Raw genomic sequence first — 18,115 nt, 5'->3', positions numbered from 1 at the left:
CCACCCAGGAAATCCCAGGAGCCCCCAGCAGCAGTGACAGCGCCCGCCCAGGGCACTCACCCTCGCCTGCAGGGTTCTGTGCAAAGAGACCCTGAAATACCTGCAGATATTGCAAATTCTGGTGCTTTACACCTGCCCTCAAGCAAGGACTAAACTGCAATCACCTGCTGGCTCTAGCAGCCCCTGCCCCTGCATTTTGAGCTTTTATCCATAATAATGCGGAGCGCGAGACAGAAAGAACACACAGAAGTACAAAGTGGGAGCGTTTTAATGAGTGCTCCTAACAAAGAGAAAGGCAAGGAGGAGCTGATGAGATTCTGGTCCTCTGCAACCCGTAACCTGTCGCAGCTCACTGAACCTAAACCACAAACCTCTCATTTCCATGAACCATCAGATTGAAACAATCCAGCCGTGTAAGTACCCACCACTGCCCTCCCCCCCGCTTTTAAATGCAGCCAAATGGCTTTTTAAAAAATAACAATACAAAGCAGCAGCCGGCCGTGTAATTCCCACCGCCAACAAGCTGCTCCAGGTAGGGGAATTAAGGCCAGGGTGATTCCCCCTGCAGCTTCCCGTGCACAGACCAGGCACAGCGGGGCGGACGCTCACCCACAGAAGTTATTTTAGGGTGCAAAACGCCCAGGGCACACTCACACCCCCCTAACACACAGTTCTGAGGACACCAGCTCCGTGCACCCTGGCTGTGATCATTCCCCTGGCACTGGGAGTGCATCGCACGCTGCCGCAGCAGCTCAGCCAGGCTGAGCTCATCTCCCACCTAAGCAAGGCTCTGGGGCCATCACAGCCCCAGCACAGCCAAACACGGCACCAAAGCCTCCAGAAACGCCTCACTGTGTCAGGAGCAAAGCCCTGAGATGAGTAACAGTGGCTTGGCTTTGTCTCGTAGCTTCCCACGTGCCGCGTTTTGCAGACGACAAAGAAACCCGCGTGGAAACTGAACACAAACCAGGCAGGTTGTGGAGGTAAATATGCATGTATCTGGGTTTGGGGTTTTGGCTTTTCTTTTTCATCTTAGGAATGAATGTTCAGTAATTCCCATTAGTGTTTAAGCCGTGAAATAGCTACGGGAAGATCACACTGGTGACGTCTGATCGTAATGAAAGGTGCCAACTCCATCGCTTCCCACTGTAACAACTCCTAAGAGATAGATATTCTCCTCTCCCAGGTGAGTTTCACAAACATTATCAAACAAACACGAACCCTGGGGGTGCCAGGAGGAACAGCTGAGGTGGGGGCTGGAGTTGCTATTACTGACAGCACAAATTGAATTTCTGATTATCTACCCCGCTATCTCTGGTCATGTTGTTGGCTGCTGCTGTTTGCCCATGAGCTGCAGAGCAAACTCTGCCCAGCCCCGGCTCCCAGCACACACTTTTGCACCCATCCCAGTGTAATTTAGAGCAGTCTGGATGCTCAGAGCATTTATGGACAAGCCCCTACCCAAGTCACATTAAATTTTATGTGCTCCAAGCTTCCTGATTTTATGAGCTGCATCCCGACCGCCCCAGCTCCAGTAGCTGCCCCAAAAGCCACCAAAGCCCAAAGGGGAGCCTTTCACTGCTCAGGGTGTTGGTTTTCCTTGATGAAATCACTGCGTTGTTCCGTCAGCCTTCGGGGGGAAAAAAAAAAAAAAAAGCCAAAGCAGACAACTAAAAATAAAGTATGACCAAACCAAAATGGAAAATGTTTGTAGCAGAAGGAAAATAAGTGAAGAAACTCCCAGACAGCTCAGACTGAGGACTAATTCTTACTTTTTTCCAGATGTGTGGAGCACTAAGAAGTAACTATTGACTGCTTTCCTCCATTACTCGCGCTGGAACTTGAAGATGCAAGCTGAAAACTATGTGTTACACCGCTATAAACCCTGTAATTTATTCCCTGTGGGCTGGGATGTGCTGATTCAGATGGCTCCAGTCTCCAGCCACCGAGGCCATGCTGGAGCCGGCTGGCACCGGGACGTCACCAGGGACGAGCCGTTCCCCACGCAGGACCTGCTCCCACCCCTCCTAACACTTGTTCCTCGGCCTTAAAGCTGCCAGGATCCCATAAACACAAGGGCCAGCCTGGACACGCCGATGAGCAATTTCCTGATTGTGCTTTTGCCCATCCCCGCCCATGGGGGGGTCACTGAAGAGCAGCTTTAACAGGAATAAACCATGACCCGTGCTTTCCCCAGCTCTGCTTCCAGCCGTGGCTGACCTGGGGGAAGCCTTCCAAATATCACAAGTGGAGACTCCCCAGCAGAGGAGAGCGCTGCCTTCGGTGCCACGGCCCTTCAGAGGGGTGGAGGGGCAGTGCCGCCCTCCGCACACGGACTGGGACGGTGCCGTGGTGACAGCACAGCCACCGCCGACCCTGCACCTCCTCAGGGGCTGACACACAGCCCTGTTCCCACCCCAGGAACACGGGAGACGGCTCTCTGGGCAGGAACACTGAGCAGCTTCCTGCAGGCAGGGACTGCAGCCACCCAGCAGAGCCCAAACCCCGCGGGGTGGCACGGGCCACTGCTGGGCAGGGCGCAGGAAAGGGACAATCATCCTGCATCCCCCCAGTGCCAGGACAGCAATGGCAACAGCAGCTCTGGGTGGGCACTGTCCTGGGGCTCGGGGATTACCCGGTTCTGTGCTCTGGGGGACAGCCAGACCCTGCCTCTCCTGCCCAGAGCAGCTGTCCCTGCATCCATGGAAGTGTGCCAGGCCAGGCTGGACAGGGCCTGGAGCAGCCTGGGACAGTGGGAGCTGTCCCTGCCCATGGAATGGGGTGGGATGAGATGGGTTTCAAGGGTCCCTTCCAGCTCAGACCACTGTGGGATTCTCCCCTGCTGTGCTTTGGGAAATAACCTGGCAGCAGTGAGGCTTCACTGGCTCATGGAAACGAGCTCTGGAAGGACACTCCTTCCATGGCAAGCTCAACAAGCTCAGCTCTGGCACAACAGTGAAGAAATCCCTTTGTCTTTTTCACTCTTGCAGTTGTGCTCCGGGAGCTGGCCAACAGCCCCCAGCAGGAAAAAAAGGGCACCATCATTTTTGGGCAGCGCAGTTTCCACACCGCCACGTCCCGCTCTCTCCTAAGCTTTTTCCAGCAGCTCCCCGAGGCTAAAGCCATTCCCCTGGGCACACGTGTTCCCCTGCAGCCAGCCATGAGGCCACAGGTTTGGGGTTTGGCCGTGCAGGTCCAGCACACACACACACACGGATGTGGCCAGCTCTGCCCACGGGGCCACGCAGCCCAGTCAAGGCAGGCAACAAAGACTCACTCAAATGTGTTTTTCTAAAGCTGCTGCAATCCAAGGGAAACAAGGTCAGCCCCAAAGAGTCGTTTTCCTTCGGGAGCAGGGCTGTTTTCCCAGGCAGGCACAAATCCCCTCATTCATCAGGGCTGCAGGACAAGCGGCCCAGTGTGGCAGAGGCAGGGACTGGTGCCCAGTGCGGGGTGGGCAGGAGGCTCCACCGGGGCAGGGCAGCACCAAAGCCTCCCTCTGCTGGTGCAGGGCACAGCCAGGCTCAGCGAGACCTCCAGCAAGGGCTGCACTGGCTCCAGAGTGTCCCACAAAGGGGAGAAGGACCGGGATAGCCCCCCCGGGATGGGTAAGAACGGGAGCACCAGTGGCTGCTGGAGTCTCCCAAAGCACAGGGACACACTCAGGGAGGTCTCTGAACCGTGTCGGAAAAGCAGCTTGGGGTGGTAGAGAACTTTTTCTACAAAGGAAAACTCGTTTTTTTTTAAATTCTCTTTTAACTTCTTGGTGCTGCTGCCAAAGAAAGATAAGACCTGTCAAAACAACCGAAAACATTCACTGAAAATCCTCTTGTTACCCTGCGTTTCACTGGCTGGGAGAGCCACCAGCAGCTCTATAAATAAGCCCTGCTGTGGATAACTCGGCTAAATATTCAACCCACCCTACACGGCAGTAAGGTCACTGATGAAATAAAGAACTGGCTGCTTACAGGACATCGCAATTTGCGTGGCAGGCTTGGGGGAAATCGCCACACCCGAGGCCTCTGAGGAACTTTTAAAGTTTACTCTTGTAGGATCATCCATCCTCGGGACTTGTCCCGGAGCAGCACCGAGGTTGGGATAACATCTGTGCTGCAAAGCCTGCACTCATGTGCTTCTTTCAGGCTCTCCCTCTGCTTCTGGTTCTAAACCCAGATCATAAATAAAAGAATTTTTATCTTAATCGAATCCTCTCTTGGGGATTGTTATTGCCAGTTTCTATTATATTGGCTCTGCTGGGAACTAAGGGATCCCTTAGCTTCATTTTGGTACCCTGACGATAGAAAGCCCTCCACAGCCTCATTGGAGCTGTAATCAAAGCCCGTGCAGGAATTCAGGCTCTCTAAACGATTTCCTCAGCCCGGGATAATTATGCAGTGTGAAATGCGGTAATTACTCGCATGCCACGACCTCTGCAGGGGAGCTGGCATGGCCAAAGGTGCCACTTAACCCACACCGCCGATTCCCACCAAGAAACCAAGGCCTGAGCCCGGGCAACTGTTTAGAAATATATTAAAAAATCGCCGTGAGGATGCAGAATCATCAAGTGTCTCTGCCAGCAGCTCCGTCGCTGCAATGAGCTGTGCTGGAATCCTGGGCAGCTGCTCCTGGCAGGGAGCAGTGTCCAACACCCCGGGCTGTGCCCAGCCAGGCTCAGCACCCACAGCAGAGCTCCTGCCTGTTCCCAGCACCACGGCAGCCCGAGACACCAGGCACTGAACCCAGGGGCTTCTCCTGCCCCAAGAGCCACCTTCTTTCACCCCCCCTTCCCCACAGGTGATGTTTGTGGGGTGCCAACAACAGCTGCTCGACCTCTGGATTTGGGAGACAGGACAAGCAGGAAATTATGACAGGCAAGCATTCAGAAGAGGAGCAGAATTTAGGAATTTTCACTCGCTAAAATAAGGTTTCTTTCTTAGTCCTATTTTTCTCCTGCCTGTAAATGAGACAGAAACCTCCACATTCCTGGAAAATATATATATTTTTATATATATATATTTATATATATATATATATATATTTTTTTTTTTTTTTTTTTCCCCATAACCCTGTCATTTTCTTTTTGCACGTTCAGTGTAAGGCTGAGGAAGAAGAACCCACGCCAAGAACCCTCCCGGGCTGCTGAGAGTTAACCCTGCCGGGAGCAGGAGCCCAGCAGCAGCACAGCTCCAAAACGCGCTCCTTCCAGGCTCTCCCAAGGCAGCCCCGTAAATCCCCCCGTACCTGATGGTCCTGACAGAGATGCAGTATTTCCACATCAGGTTCCACACGGCGCTGCCATCCCCCTTCATGACTTTGCCCGCAGCAAAGGGAGGAGGATTCCGAGCAGGACGGGGCAGAGCCAGGGCTCAGGCAGCAGCCCAGCCCCGATTCACCGCTTCCAAGGGATTCCTCCGACCTCCTCTCGAGTGAACTCCGAGGGAAGGCAGCTCTCCCATCTCCGGGCTCGGGTTACTCCTTTCTCCGTGATTTATAAGCTTCGGTGTTTACGTTATTCGCGAGCCAGGAGAGATTATGAGAGGCTGCTCAGAAAGCTCCGCGTTACACTCGCTGCTCCGAGCTGCCAGGTCAGAAAACCCTAGCTAGGCAGCACCTGCAGAAAGTTATTCCCATTTATTCCACTTCAAAAAAAAAAAAAAAAAATCCCCCAGCCCAGTAACACTGCCCCAGAAAATCCCTCCCGAGACCTGTAGGTGCTAACCCGGTACACGCTCCATCAAGTGACTCGGGCTGGAGGAACTCTCAGCTGCTTGCAAAATTTTTTGCGTACTGTAATAAACTTTTTGGTGCCAAAAAAAAGAAAAAGAAAAAAAAAAAAGTAGTGAGTCATTTTCCAAAGCTGGATTTGAAGGCACATGAAGGAGTCCTGCTGGCTTTCGATGGTGAGTATCAGCTGTGACACTCAGCCTGTTACTCAGCAACAGTAAAATGGCAAGATCTTAATAAAGCGAGCCCCCAAACCAACCAACCAACCAACAACAACAAAAAAAACAACCCCCCCAAAAAAATAAATCCACAAACACCCCCACAAAAAAAACCCCCACCAAACCCGAAAAACCTCAAGAAACGCCAAATCAACCCAAAAATAGATGATGCATGTGGAATTCTTTTGCTGTGCTGAGTAAGTTAAAACACACAGCATTTACTGCCAAAAGCTTCAATGAGTTGAAGCCCCAGCACACACTCACATGGCGAAAACCTCAGAAAAAAGAATTGTTATTGTTGTAGAGAGGAGCCCTTTAAATCCTGCCCTGGCATCTCCAAGACCACCCTGAGAGTCAGAGTTGTTGCTGTGACAGATCGAAGTTCCCCCAGCCTTTGCTCAGCCCACACTCCCTTCTCTCTGCAGAGGTCACCAGCACCATTATCAGGGCACCAGAGACATCAGATACATGTTTATATTATACAACTTAATTAAGCAAGAAACCAAGTTCACGCTGTTTCTTCACAGAGCAGGATCATTCCGTGATTAACTGTCTGTTTGCTGTTGCATAATTCCATTTTCTCTAGGGCCATTTTATCCTTATGACTGTTCGAGACTGTTTGAAATCCATTCTGCTTTGGGAGTTCCTGATAATTGTTCCTGGAGCAAGCTATTGATGGCTCCTTAGGAAAAGCCACACCAAGTGCCACAGCGCTCTGGACATTTAAATCAGCTGGATTAATGAAGGAAAATTGCATTAGAAAACTTTTATACATCTGTTCCTAGCACAACCACAGAAACACATTTCAATGCTGGAAAAAGCTTCGGAAGTTCAGGCAGCCCAGCAGAGCCCTGTCCCTTCCCCTCCCTCCCTGATTTCAGAGATGAAGTGCCTGCAAGGAGAGGTTTTCTGGGTTTTGTACCCTGTACACTTGCAGTATTTCATCTGGCATGAATAAACCCACGATATAAAGAGTGTGAAAGCAGTAGTTTCTTTTCTGTGCGGCACAGGGGTATCAAGCAGCACCCTCAGCTGTGTCAGCTCCCTCTCTTTGAGCTCAGTCCTGAGCCCTCAGTGTAATTGATGGATTTAGATTAAAACCTCCTTGATTCTCCCGCAGTCCCAATATTTTGACAGCACCAACATCTGCAGGAACAGCGTTTTTATCTGTCTCTAAAGATAGATTCAGTGGAAGAGATCTGCAAAGAGCGGAGTTTTCATCACCTCCTTCAGCCACGTTTCCAAACTCTGTGCACAACCAGTGACCAAAGGAATTAAAATAAGGTGGGAGCATCATGGGGCAGAGGTGAGATGCTGCAGGAAAACTGTTTTTATGATTTGGTTTTTAAGTCATTGCTGCAGTGTTTCCCAGGAAAACCAGACCATTAAATAGTGTAGAGAGTGTTTCAGCTCCTGACCTGAGTTTGTCCACTGATTCCCTGAATCAGCAAATCCAGGCAGCTTCTCCTCTAAGCAAGCAGCGAATACTATTATTATTACTATTATTATTATCATCATCTTCATTATCATTATTATTACTACTGTCATTAGTATTGTTATTCTGCAGGAAATACGTATTGTTTAATACACATCCAGAAAATGCTGCACGCAGTGCAAATCACATCATGAGCTAATAAAAGTCATAGTTCAGTTCTGTGGTTAGATCTCTGCTGTGAGAAATTGCTGTTTATTCTGCTGCAGATCCGAAGGGGATGCTGTGAGATGCTCCTTGGGATGATGTCTGAGGGGAATATTCAGCCTCACAGCATCCTGGAGGGCAGGATGGAGGGGAGGGCAGGGCCTGGGAATAGCTGCCGATTTCTGTGAAGAGCTAATTAATTATGTGATTAATCCAACCTAATTCTGTCTCTCGTGCTGGGCTGCCTTCTCTAAAAACAGCTCCTCGGGAGTTATCATCATCTGGGAGGCAACAGAAGGGGTGGCCAGGAGAAACTGCACACAGCAGCTGTTTGTTTGTAGCCAGGAAAACCTTCCTGAGGAGCAGAGGAGCTTTTCCAGGAGCGGTGGGAGCAGTTTACTTCCCTGCCCTTTGTTCCCAGCGCCACACCGTGCCCCAACCAGGCGCACATTTGCACGTCGAGCGATTTCAGTGTCTTGCAGCCTCGTTTGCTTCCCCTGCAGGAGAAGCAGGACGAGCCGCGGCCGTGCCGTGCGTGCCCTGGGCACGGATGTTCCCTTCTGAGCATCCATCAGCCTGCCGCCGGCACCGCGGGGATGTGCCTGTCCCACTCCCCAGCCGGGGAGCCCCGGGCTGTTCCTCCCCTCCGGCTGTGGGTGAGAACCTCGGCGCTTCTCTCTTCCCCTCGCAATCACGCAGATTCCATTCGTGGCACATCACTGCTCCCGCCCCCAGCTCAGCTCCCTGCACTGATTTTCTTATTTGCTGTTTTTTCCCTTCTCCCTGGAAACCTCCACCTGCCCTGCCCTGCCTGCAGGAGCCCACAGCAGCTGTGCCTCGCTGCAGCCCCGTGTGTCTGGACCCGGCTAACACAAGCCCAGCCTGCAGCTGGAAGGTGCCAGGAGAAGTTCTGCCTCCTTCCAACGCTTCTTCCCGCTTCAGGAGAGGTTTTTTTCCAAACCCGGCACCACTGGTGGCCACACAGCTGTGTGTTGCTGCCTGTAGGGCAGGGAAAGCGGCTCTCAGCTTGGCAGGACGTTCTGCAGCTCTTCTAGGAGGGCATCTTCGATTCCAACAGCCACAAGCACTCGTTCAGGGATGCTGCTGTGGCTTTTGGGAGCCGAGCACAGCGTGGAGGCAGCTGAAGGTGCAGGGTCAGCAGAAAGGCTCTGCTCAGCTGCTGCGGCTGCAGGGGAGCTGCAAATGCTGATGCAGGAGGGTTTGCACCAAGACAGACACGCAGCTTTGGTTCTGCTGACTGGACACGGGAGCAGGGAGCTGCTGCAGGGCAGGGAAGACGATTGGAAGAATCAACCTCACAGAAACTCTGAGAAAAAAAATCAAAGTTTGCCAAAGTTCTCAGAGTTCGTCAAAGCCCTCCACTTGGCCGCTGCCAAGCACATGCCACCCGTTTTGGGGACAGTAATGGGACTCTCCCAGTGGTTTTGGTTCCTACAGGAACCCAGAGCAGTGTAGAGCAGTTAGAAATCCCTGAAAACCCCCGAGCTGAAGGGTGGGGAGGGAAGAAGAGGCAGAAGAGAATCACAGAATCATTTAGGGCGGAAAAACCCTCTGAGATCATCAAGTCCGACCATTCCTCGACACTGCCAAGGCCACCGCTGATCCACGTCCCCAAGTGCCACATCCACACATCTTCCAACTCCCTCCAGGGATGGGGACCCCCCTACTGCCCTGGCAGCCTGTTCCAGTGCCTGACCACCCCTTCAGTGAAGGAATTTTTCCTAACATCCAACCTAAAACCTCCCCTGGCACAGCTTGAGGCCAGTTCTGAGGAACGGGAGGCTTTTAATCTGCTTTCTAATTTTCACACTGGAAAACAAAAGCTGCTGCAGGCAAAGACACCACAAGGGACATAAACCACTCCAAGTATTTAAAAATGCTGGAGCCGAGGTTCCTTCACGAGCTGTAGGTGGTGTGTTACTTTTAAATGCAGGGCTGAATTGGGAGTCTCACCCTGCGCCACTCTGGAGATCCGTTCCCGTTTGGCAGCACAGCCTGCAGGATGATAAGCAGAGAGCTTGTGGGCACAAGAAGGGAGAGGAGCCCAGAGAAGAGCAGCAGCCAGGATCTCATTTTTGGATGAAGCTGCATACCCACGGTGTGTGAGGTGACCTGAGCTCTGCTCCTGCGCCCAGACCCAGCCTAAGGGAGCTCAGCACAACATCCCTGCCAGGATCTGCACGAAGCAATCATTAAAACTGCATGTACACCTTCTATCTAACAACAGGTGCTGGCTTCATACGTCTTATTACTCAGGAACTTTTTATAATCAAAACAGAGAGCCTGATTTTATTATTAAACTTCTCGATTATCTTGCTTAACATCTTTTTCTACTTGCTAAGGCCTAACCCCACACAGCACAAAAACACAGCTTTGTTGTTCTGTGTCCTTACTCTTGTATCCTTTTAACTCCAGGCCTCCATCAGCACTGCTGCACAAGCTCTCTGCTTTTCCTGTTTCCCACAGGTGAGGAACACAATTTGCCTGCTTTTCTCAGGTTCCTACCGCAGTGAAATGGTCCCAAAGCAGGATCTGACAGCATTTCTGCCCCGATGTACCTTACATTTGTAGGTCATTTGCCAAAAGGAAAGTGTGCCTGCTGGAGCCAGCCTGGTTTGGGCTGTCACTGCAGGTCCAGACCTATTTTTAACTTAGGTAGCATTCCCCCTGCACAACAGCTATTACCAATTAAGGATTGCGAGGAGTCGCACAAACAGATGGAGTTTAAATTTTTATCTGAAAAAGCGTTCTGGCTTTTTGGACAACTTGGGGCACTTTTAAACCTCCAACCAGCAACAAGGCAACATTTGGCCTTAGGAGGTTTGAACAAAATATCTTCACCACGTGTTTTCCCCCCAGCCTTGGCTGCATTCTCTTCCATCCCCTTTGAAAGCTCCTCTGCTGATTTGTCACCGACATTCCCAAGGGAACTCAAACCCCGGCGTTTCCTGGGAGCTGGCAGCGGCCACACACCAGTCCTGCCGGGGAACAAAGCCAGCCTGCACTCAGCATCTTGATAAGGGGCATCTCCCCTCAGCCCCAAAATGCCAGAGAGTTTGGGATCCTGGGCAGAGCCCCTCCAGCCCCCTGCAGGCTGCAGCTCCTGGGAGGCTCCTGGGCTGTCTCCAGGCCACCACGGGCTCCCTGAGCTGTGACTCAGTGTTGGACAGCGATCAAAGGGAGCTCAGAACGCTTCCAATTCCCCTCTGCAGGGCACGCAGCCAGAGGCACAATTAAAATGGGACTGCTCCAGGGGCTGCCCATCAGCTGCTTCCAGGTACAGGAGAGACCGGGGAGGGAAAGAAACAGCCTGGCAAACTCTGTGAGCTCCAGGGATCCGGCTAAAGGGCAGGAACCCCCAGCACGGGCACCCCAGCTCCAGAAAATCCCAACATCAGCCTCCAAAGCTGCCTGTGGAAGGTTAAAATCTGTGCGAGAGTGAGGAAGGGAGAACCGGAGGGCTCACAGACGGCTCCTGGGTGTGAGGAAAGGGGGCGGAGAAATGGAAAGTTTTAGGAAGCCTGGAGACATTGATGTGATGAAGACTGCAGAAAAGCAAGGGAAAGGTGGGAAAAGGTGGGGGAAAGGTGGGGGGAAAGGTGGGGGAAAAGACAGGGGAACAGGAAGGAAAAGGCAGGGGAAGGGAAAGGGGAAAGGGGAAAGGGCAGGGCAGGGCAAGGGCAAGGGCAAGGCAGGGAGAAAGGAAGAAGAAGGCTGGGGAAATGGAAGAAAAAGGGAGGGGAAAAGGCAGGGGAATGGGAAGGAAAAGGCAGACTAGACTCCAACAGCAGACACCCCAAGAAGTGTCAGGTCTGAAACCCAGTTTAACCCAGGTCCAGCCCTGGGACAGAGGCGTCACAGCCCCGCAGGCAGCGCAGGGTTTTGTTTGGCCGTGCCCAAGTCCCACGGCACACCTCGGTGACAGCAGGGGTGAGAAGCAAACCAGAAGCGTGAATTTCGGGCGTGCGAGCAACGAGCACCTGCACAAAGGCTCCTCCAGACAGAGAACCATTAATGACATTACAAGGAAGCCTTCCACCAGATTAGCAGGTGTATTTCCACTTCAATTTCTCAGCTCGGGATCACTTCCCCGAGCACAGAGAGATCCTCAGATGGCTTTGAAGGCGTTTTTTTGCCGCTCGGCGCGTTCATCTGAGGGTTTGCTCCGAGCCCTTGTCACGCTGACGGTGGGAACACCGCTGTTTGCAGGCTGTGCATGCAGAGGGGCTGCATTTGGGAGGTGGGGGAAGCTCTCAGCTGCCCTGCAGCTGCAGCAGCCTCGCCAGAGGATCCTCTGGAGAGGGAGCTGCTCCATCCACATGACTCAGCCCTGCTCTGGATGAAGTCACCGCCAAGTGAAAGCAAGCTCTGTTCCTACCAACATATATGGTGAACTGCAAAGGCAAGGTCAAGGGAAGCTGCAGGGATCTCCGCACCCGCTCTGCCCTCGCTTCCTTCAAGATGCTGGGGGAGAGCTCAGTTCAGGCGGCAGCAGGGAGATGCACAAACCCACTGACACGCTGCCCAAAAGCAGCTCCTCGAGAACCAGAACCTCGAGGGTTTTTCCCCTTGCTCCCTGCTCCCGAGGTTTGCGGGGATGCGGGACTGCAGGACTGCACGGAAGTTTATCGCCCTTTACCAAATCTGTTTGCAAAGAATGAGTTTAATTATGTAATGACGCACGGCCGGGGAGTTCTTTCCACCTTTTTTTTTTTCTTTTTCCACGCTGCTTTTCCCTTAAAGGGAGCAGCAGCGCTGCCGTGTGCCAGTTACCCAAGGCATCTGAAGCCTCCTCACACCAGAGCTCATGCTGGCAACACCAGGAACCAGGAACAAAGCCCCTCCAAGCACGTTCTTCCGAACAAAGAGTTAACCTGAAGGACAGCCCTGACACAGATCATCTCCAGCCCGTGCGCTGTCTTTTGAAACGGAGTCTAAATTAAGGCTGGCAATTCCTTTCATGGCTGCAAGTGCTACACATTTTTCTAGGATAAGAGAGTGGGAGAGGGGATGAGCGCAGAGCTGCAGGTGCAGTGTCAGAGCGGCTTTAAGGAGCTTCTGACACTCAGATGCTCTGATGTTCCAGCAATAAGCTGCTCCTAACAAGCCAATTCATGGAAGCGTTCTCATTTTTAATCAATGCTGCAACATCCTCATGGGAATGAATCATATACCAAAGCACAGACCCATTTTGCCCAGAGATGGGCTCAAGCACACGATCCAGCCTATCCTGAAGCACGGTGCTGGAACTGTGAGTCCCAGCTGAAGGGTGGCAGAAACAATTCCAGCTAATCCCTGGCTTCAAAGAGCCCCAGCCACGTCTCACTTTGCTTATTCCACTGGGGTGGATCATTACAAATGGCCCTAATTGCTCTGGAAGGGACTCGTGCCTCCTTTAGAGAGACCAAACTGATGAAAGAAAAATTGAAAACGACAAGAAATGACTTCAAAACGGGTTTGTTTGCCAAACAAGGCGTTCCAATAAAACAGCCTCCACAAGCTTGGCACTTGCTTTATGTATTTTTGTAATTCTCCTGTTTCAGCCAGAAGAGAGAAGATATTCTGGGAGGGGAAAATCTGGAGATTACAGCTGCCCTCGGTGCCAGTCACACATTTCCTCACCTTCTGCTTGATCTTTAAAGCAATGCTAATGGTAACAATTTCTTGCCTGGGTTATTACCCACCAGCTGGCAGCAGCACAGCACGAGGCTTTCCCCCCGGCTAAGGAAAATCTTCACTTTCTCATGCTAAAGCCGGGTTTATAATAATCCTGGAAGTAAAGCGTGAGACGTTCATCCTGCAAAGCCCACAGGAACCTGGCGGCGATTTGCTCATCTTACACTGTAATCTGCCACAGAAACACAGAAACACACCCCAGCACCCTCAGTGTTTGTGTTCAGAGGGTACCAAAACCAGCCCCCGGGTGAGGGGTTCTGACCAAAATGCCCTCGGTGTTACTGGCAACTGAAGAGCTCTGAAATCTCATTTTCCATCCATCACTGAACTACCAAACATTTCTTGGAGCAGGTTTCTACCCCAGCCCCCCCAGTTTGCTGACACTTGGAGGAATCAGGCTGCTGCTTTACAAACACAGCACCTTTACCCTGCAGTAACTTTGTTTTGTGAACATACCTGGGGGGGAGTGGGCAAAGTCCTGGTTCCTGCAGGTGCTGCCAAGTTCAAGGAACGGGCTGCAGGTGTGGGTGGTGGATTTCTCCCCATCTCCACTTTCCCTGGCTGTGTTGAGAGGATCTCCAGAGCAGCTCCCTGTGTACACGTGCTGGCTGCCCTTACCTGGCGTTTCTTTAGGAGTGCCACATGCCCAGCTTGCTATTCTGGAGCAGCATTTTTTTGCCCTGTACACGTAAATAAACTTGAAAACCTGTCCTAGTTTTCCTTTCTGCCGCCACCCAGGCTCGGTGTTTCCTTGCCGCTGGCGCTGCAGCCACAGCCAGGGAGGGGGAACGGCTCCTTTTCCTTGTCCTCCACCTCTGCCAGCCCCACAGCTCCGGGCACTGGGGCCACCACAAACCCCAGCACACCCTGCACGGAATTCTCTTCAAGCCCATGGAAGTGGAGCCCGGAGCAAGATAAAAATCATCCCAGAAATGAGAATTGGCCAGGCCAGGCAGCAGAGCCAGGATCACTGAATCACTAAGGCTGGGAAAGCCCTCGAAGATCATCGAGTCCAACCATTCCCCCAGCACTGCCAAGGCCACCCCTGCCCCATGTCCCCAAGTGCCACACTCCTGGGTTTTCTGAGCACCTCCAGAGATGGGGACTCCATCACTGCCCTGTTCCAAAGCTTGGTGACTCCTTCCATGAAGGAATTGTTCCCAATGTCCACCTTGAGCCTCCCCTGGCCCAGGCTGAGGCCGTTCCCTCCCCTCCTGTCCCTGTTCCCTGGGAGCAGAGCCCGACCCCCCCTGGCTGTCCCCTCCTGTCAGGGGTTGTACAGAGCCACAAGGTTCCCCCCTGAACCCCCTTTTCTCCATGCTGAGCCCCTTTCCAGCTCCCTCAGCCTCCCCTGGGGCTCCAGACTCTTCCCAGCTCCATTCCCTTCTCTGGACATGAACCCACAAGAATTCCCTGAGTAATAAAAGCTGGAAAACACAGCTGGACATCCCACCACGAAGCAGCAAGTCACAGCTTCCAAAGCTACCAGGAACATTTTCCACAGCTCTGAGCACTGACTGCAACTGAAAATCAGAGTCAGGCAGTGCCCAGAAGGAAAGAGCACGGTCACTCCATGGAAATGTTACCCAAGTCCTGTTTTGGTTATCTGGTACCTCATTTTATACATAAAAATAACAAATATATACACAGGGCACACACAGAACCTCCCCACTGCCCCTGGGCTCTTTTCCAAGAGCATTTTAAACAATTTACAATCGCTAATAAAAAAGTAATTGAAAGTCTCCAGAAAGTTTTTTTTCTTCCTTTTTCAGACAAACTTCCTTGCATTTAAGGTTTGTTGTTCTGCAGCACCTGCTTTTCACACTTGTTTGTGCTTTAACCAAGAAATTATTTTGTTTCAAACGCGAGGAAGTCGCAACTTTTCCTTCAATTTTCTTTTCTCCTCAAAAAGATGAGGACAAAGTGCCTCTGCGTGATGCTGAGGTGCTTAAGGCCTGGTTTTAGTGCTGCTCATGCGGGCAGAAGGCTCGAGCACATCCAGGTTTTGATGGCAAGTAAATTAATTCTCTGGAAGGAAACAAATGGGCAGGCCTATTGCAAGGGTTTCCATTAGGAGATGTAGAATAACTCCCCAGCAATTCATTTTGCCACAAAGCTGGGATTTCGCCAGGAACCCAAGACAGAAAGCTCGAGGTTCGTATTTATTTGTGTCAAAACAGTCTGGCTGCGTTTCTATTATCTGATACGGTTTCTCAGCAAGGAAAACATCACAATGGGCTGGGGCTAGGTTGGGGATTTTTTTGGCTGGGCAGTGGGATCTGTGAAAAGCTGTGAGGAGGGGAGAAGAAAGCAGAATAAAGCCATCTTTTGAAAGTTCACAAGCCGATGGTCACAGACGAGGGTCCCGTGTTGCTCAAGGCAGGAAGTGCGGGGCAGCCCCGAAACCTTGAAAAAGATTGGAGCAGTTCCCTTTTCCAGCCTTCAGTCGCTGCATGGAAATTTCAGCTGCAATTAGCATTTAGTACAAAGCACTTTCTGTAGGCTGACAATAGGTAGCCAGGGCAGAAAGTGTACGTAAGGAGAACGGAATCCTGCTTTAGAGAATTGTTCACAGGGAAGGGATCCCCGCTTTGCCCCCCCCAGCAAATCCAAACCCACCCAATCCCCTCTGCTCAGCAGCGTAAATCAAGAGCCAGGGAAACGAAGTTTCGATTAAAAAGCATCAGGGTAAGTTCAGGGACGCGCTAAATGGAATTGCTTATTTTGCTGTTCCATTAAAGAGGCAAGCTCAATGCATCTGACACCCAGACCTATTCTTTGCCATCACCATCCACCATCAATCACTGAAGCCGGCTGCCAGACGTGCCGGAGTGAAGGGCCCACTGCTCTGAACCACTCTGGTGTGCACTTTGTGCCGGGAGGGAGAGCCAAGATCAACTAATTGCTAAATATCTCGGGGAAATAAAGGCTCCTCTCCGCCTCTCAATAATTCCCGCGACACTTCCATCAATCTGCCGGCGTTGCGGGCGGTGTGGACGCCGCAGCACGAGCTGCTGTGCCTAAGGACGAAACAGCAGGGCAGAAAAAGTCCCGAGTCCTAGGTGATGTGACCTAAAGTAGAGGTTAAAACCAAACAGCGCCTTCGCCTTCACATCTGCACGCACGGAGACAACGGCGGCTGATAATTAATGCAATTAAAACAAACAAACAAACAAAGCAGCTTTACGGTCTCTGTCACAAGTTCTCACTAATTGCCTGCCACTCCCTTCTCCCGGGGAAGCGGAACGGCGAGGAAAAACCCCGGTGGCATCATGTGCCCGAGAGCGCTGCGGAGTTAACGCTTCCTTACCTTTTATAGAAACCATGGAGAGGCTGGAGACATAAAAACTGCCAGTAATCCAAGCAGAAGGCCTTCAACTTCAGCATTTTCCGGCGCTCCTGCCGCGCTCCGCGGCGGGCTTTCAGCGACACGGGACGTTTTTGCGATGCTCCGAATGGCTGGAAGGCGGTGCAGCAGCCGGCTGTCCCCGCATCCCCGGGCCGGCCCCGCACCCCGCTCCGCACCTGCAGCCCCCGGCCCGCCCCGCACAAAGGGGCAGGCGCACAAAGGAGCGCTCTCGGAGCCCCTTTCTCTCTCCCAAAGCCCCCGCTCCTGCCGGGATTACACAGAAATCCCACTTCTCCTTCCGGCCGCGTTAGGCCGTTCTGAAAGCCCCCCGGACGAGCAGCGTGGATAAATTCCAGCTGCGGGCTCTGACGGACCCTTGGGAAGCATCCTCAGAGCTGCCAGAAGTTCGGGAAATGCAGGCAGCGGTCTGGACGGGCTCTGACACCGCTGCCCGGTACCCGGAGCAGAGCTGTGATCTCAGCACATGGGGCTGCAGGCGTTTGCCCTGTTCCCGTTTTTTTTTCCCTCCCTCCCCCCCGGTGATCAGCTCCTCCTGTACCAGCACATCAGCTCCATTGTCTGCGGCACCTCGGGAGCCGGGGGCTTCTCGGGAGGGGAGGGGAAAGGAAAGGAGCGGGGAAAAAAAGGGAAAAAGGAGAAAGGAGGGAAAAAAAAAAAAAAAAAAAAAAAAAAAGAAATGAAAAAGAAAGAAGGCAGGCAGGAGCTCGGAGCCTCCCGCTCACACACCAGATTGTGCTTATCTGGTTCCCACCGCGCTCCGCCGGGGAGCGCAGGGGGGAGGATGAACCAACCCCGCTGCGGGGCGGCAGCGGCACAGCCCCCGGACGGACAGACAAGCAGCCCGACGGACGGACGGACAGACAGACAGACAGGCGGCCAGCCCCTCCGGGGAATCCCGGCCGAGCGTCCCAGGGGATGCCGGCAGCCGCAGCCGCCCTGGCAGCTGCTGGGGATGGGCACGGCAGGATTAGCAGCGTTTGCCATCGAAACCTCTGCCAGGCACGAGGAAAGCGGCTTGCTTTTGTTCTGAGAGGACAGGAGAGCAAGTTTTTAAAAATTTTCTGTCTTTTACCGTGGCCCAATTCTACCAACTCCCTCCTCTCCTCCTCCTCCTCCTTCCTTCCTCTCTATCCCAACGTGAAACGCCCAGGGCGAGAATCCTGGAGTGGAAGCAGACAGGGAAGGGTTAGATTCGAGATTAGGTGGGAATTGCTCCCTGGGAGGGTGCTGAGGCCCTGGCACAGGGTGCCCAGAGCAGTTGTGGCTGCCCCTGGATCCCTGGCAGTGCCCAAGGCCAGGTTGGACACTGGGGCCTGGATTATCCTGGGACAGTGGGAGGTGTCCCTGCCATGGCAGGGGGTGGAATGGGTTTGACTTTAAGGTCCCTCCCAACCCAAATCAGTCTGAGATTCGATAAGTCTCCTGGGATGGAAGAGACCCACAAGAATCCAACCCCTGGCCCTGCGC

The 18,115-nt window shown here is 52.6% G+C and overlaps 1 protein-coding gene across 7 annotated transcripts in view; it reads right to left on the bottom strand.

Moving 5' to 3' along the window:
• The window catches only part of IQSEC1 (IQ motif and Sec7 domain ArfGEF 1), a 266,555-nt gene that overhangs the window by 109,586 nt on the left and 138,854 nt on the right, over window positions 1-18,115 (bottom strand). The window contains exon 1 of one of the 7 annotated variants that reach the window (XM_058422299.1): window positions 16,589-17,133. The exons of 5 other annotated variants lie outside the window; for them this stretch is intronic. In XM_058422299.1, the coding sequence (XP_058278282.1) occupies window positions 16,589-16,665 (77 nt within the window). In that variant the 5' untranslated portion in view covers window positions 16,666-17,133. Of the gene's footprint in view, window positions 1-5,241; window positions 5,264-16,588; window positions 17,134-18,115 lie in introns of those variants that run through there. One more of the 7 variants, XM_058422300.1, reaches the window with a different exon arrangement.

The sequence above is a fragment of the Hirundo rustica genome, chromosome 12 (genome assembly GCF_015227805.2).
Source record: "Hirundo rustica isolate bHirRus1 chromosome 12, bHirRus1.pri.v3, whole genome shotgun sequence".
Lineage (NCBI taxonomy): Eukaryota > Metazoa > Chordata > Aves > Passeriformes > Hirundinidae > Hirundo > Hirundo rustica.
This window is presented reverse-complemented; position numbering and strand designations above follow the sequence as displayed.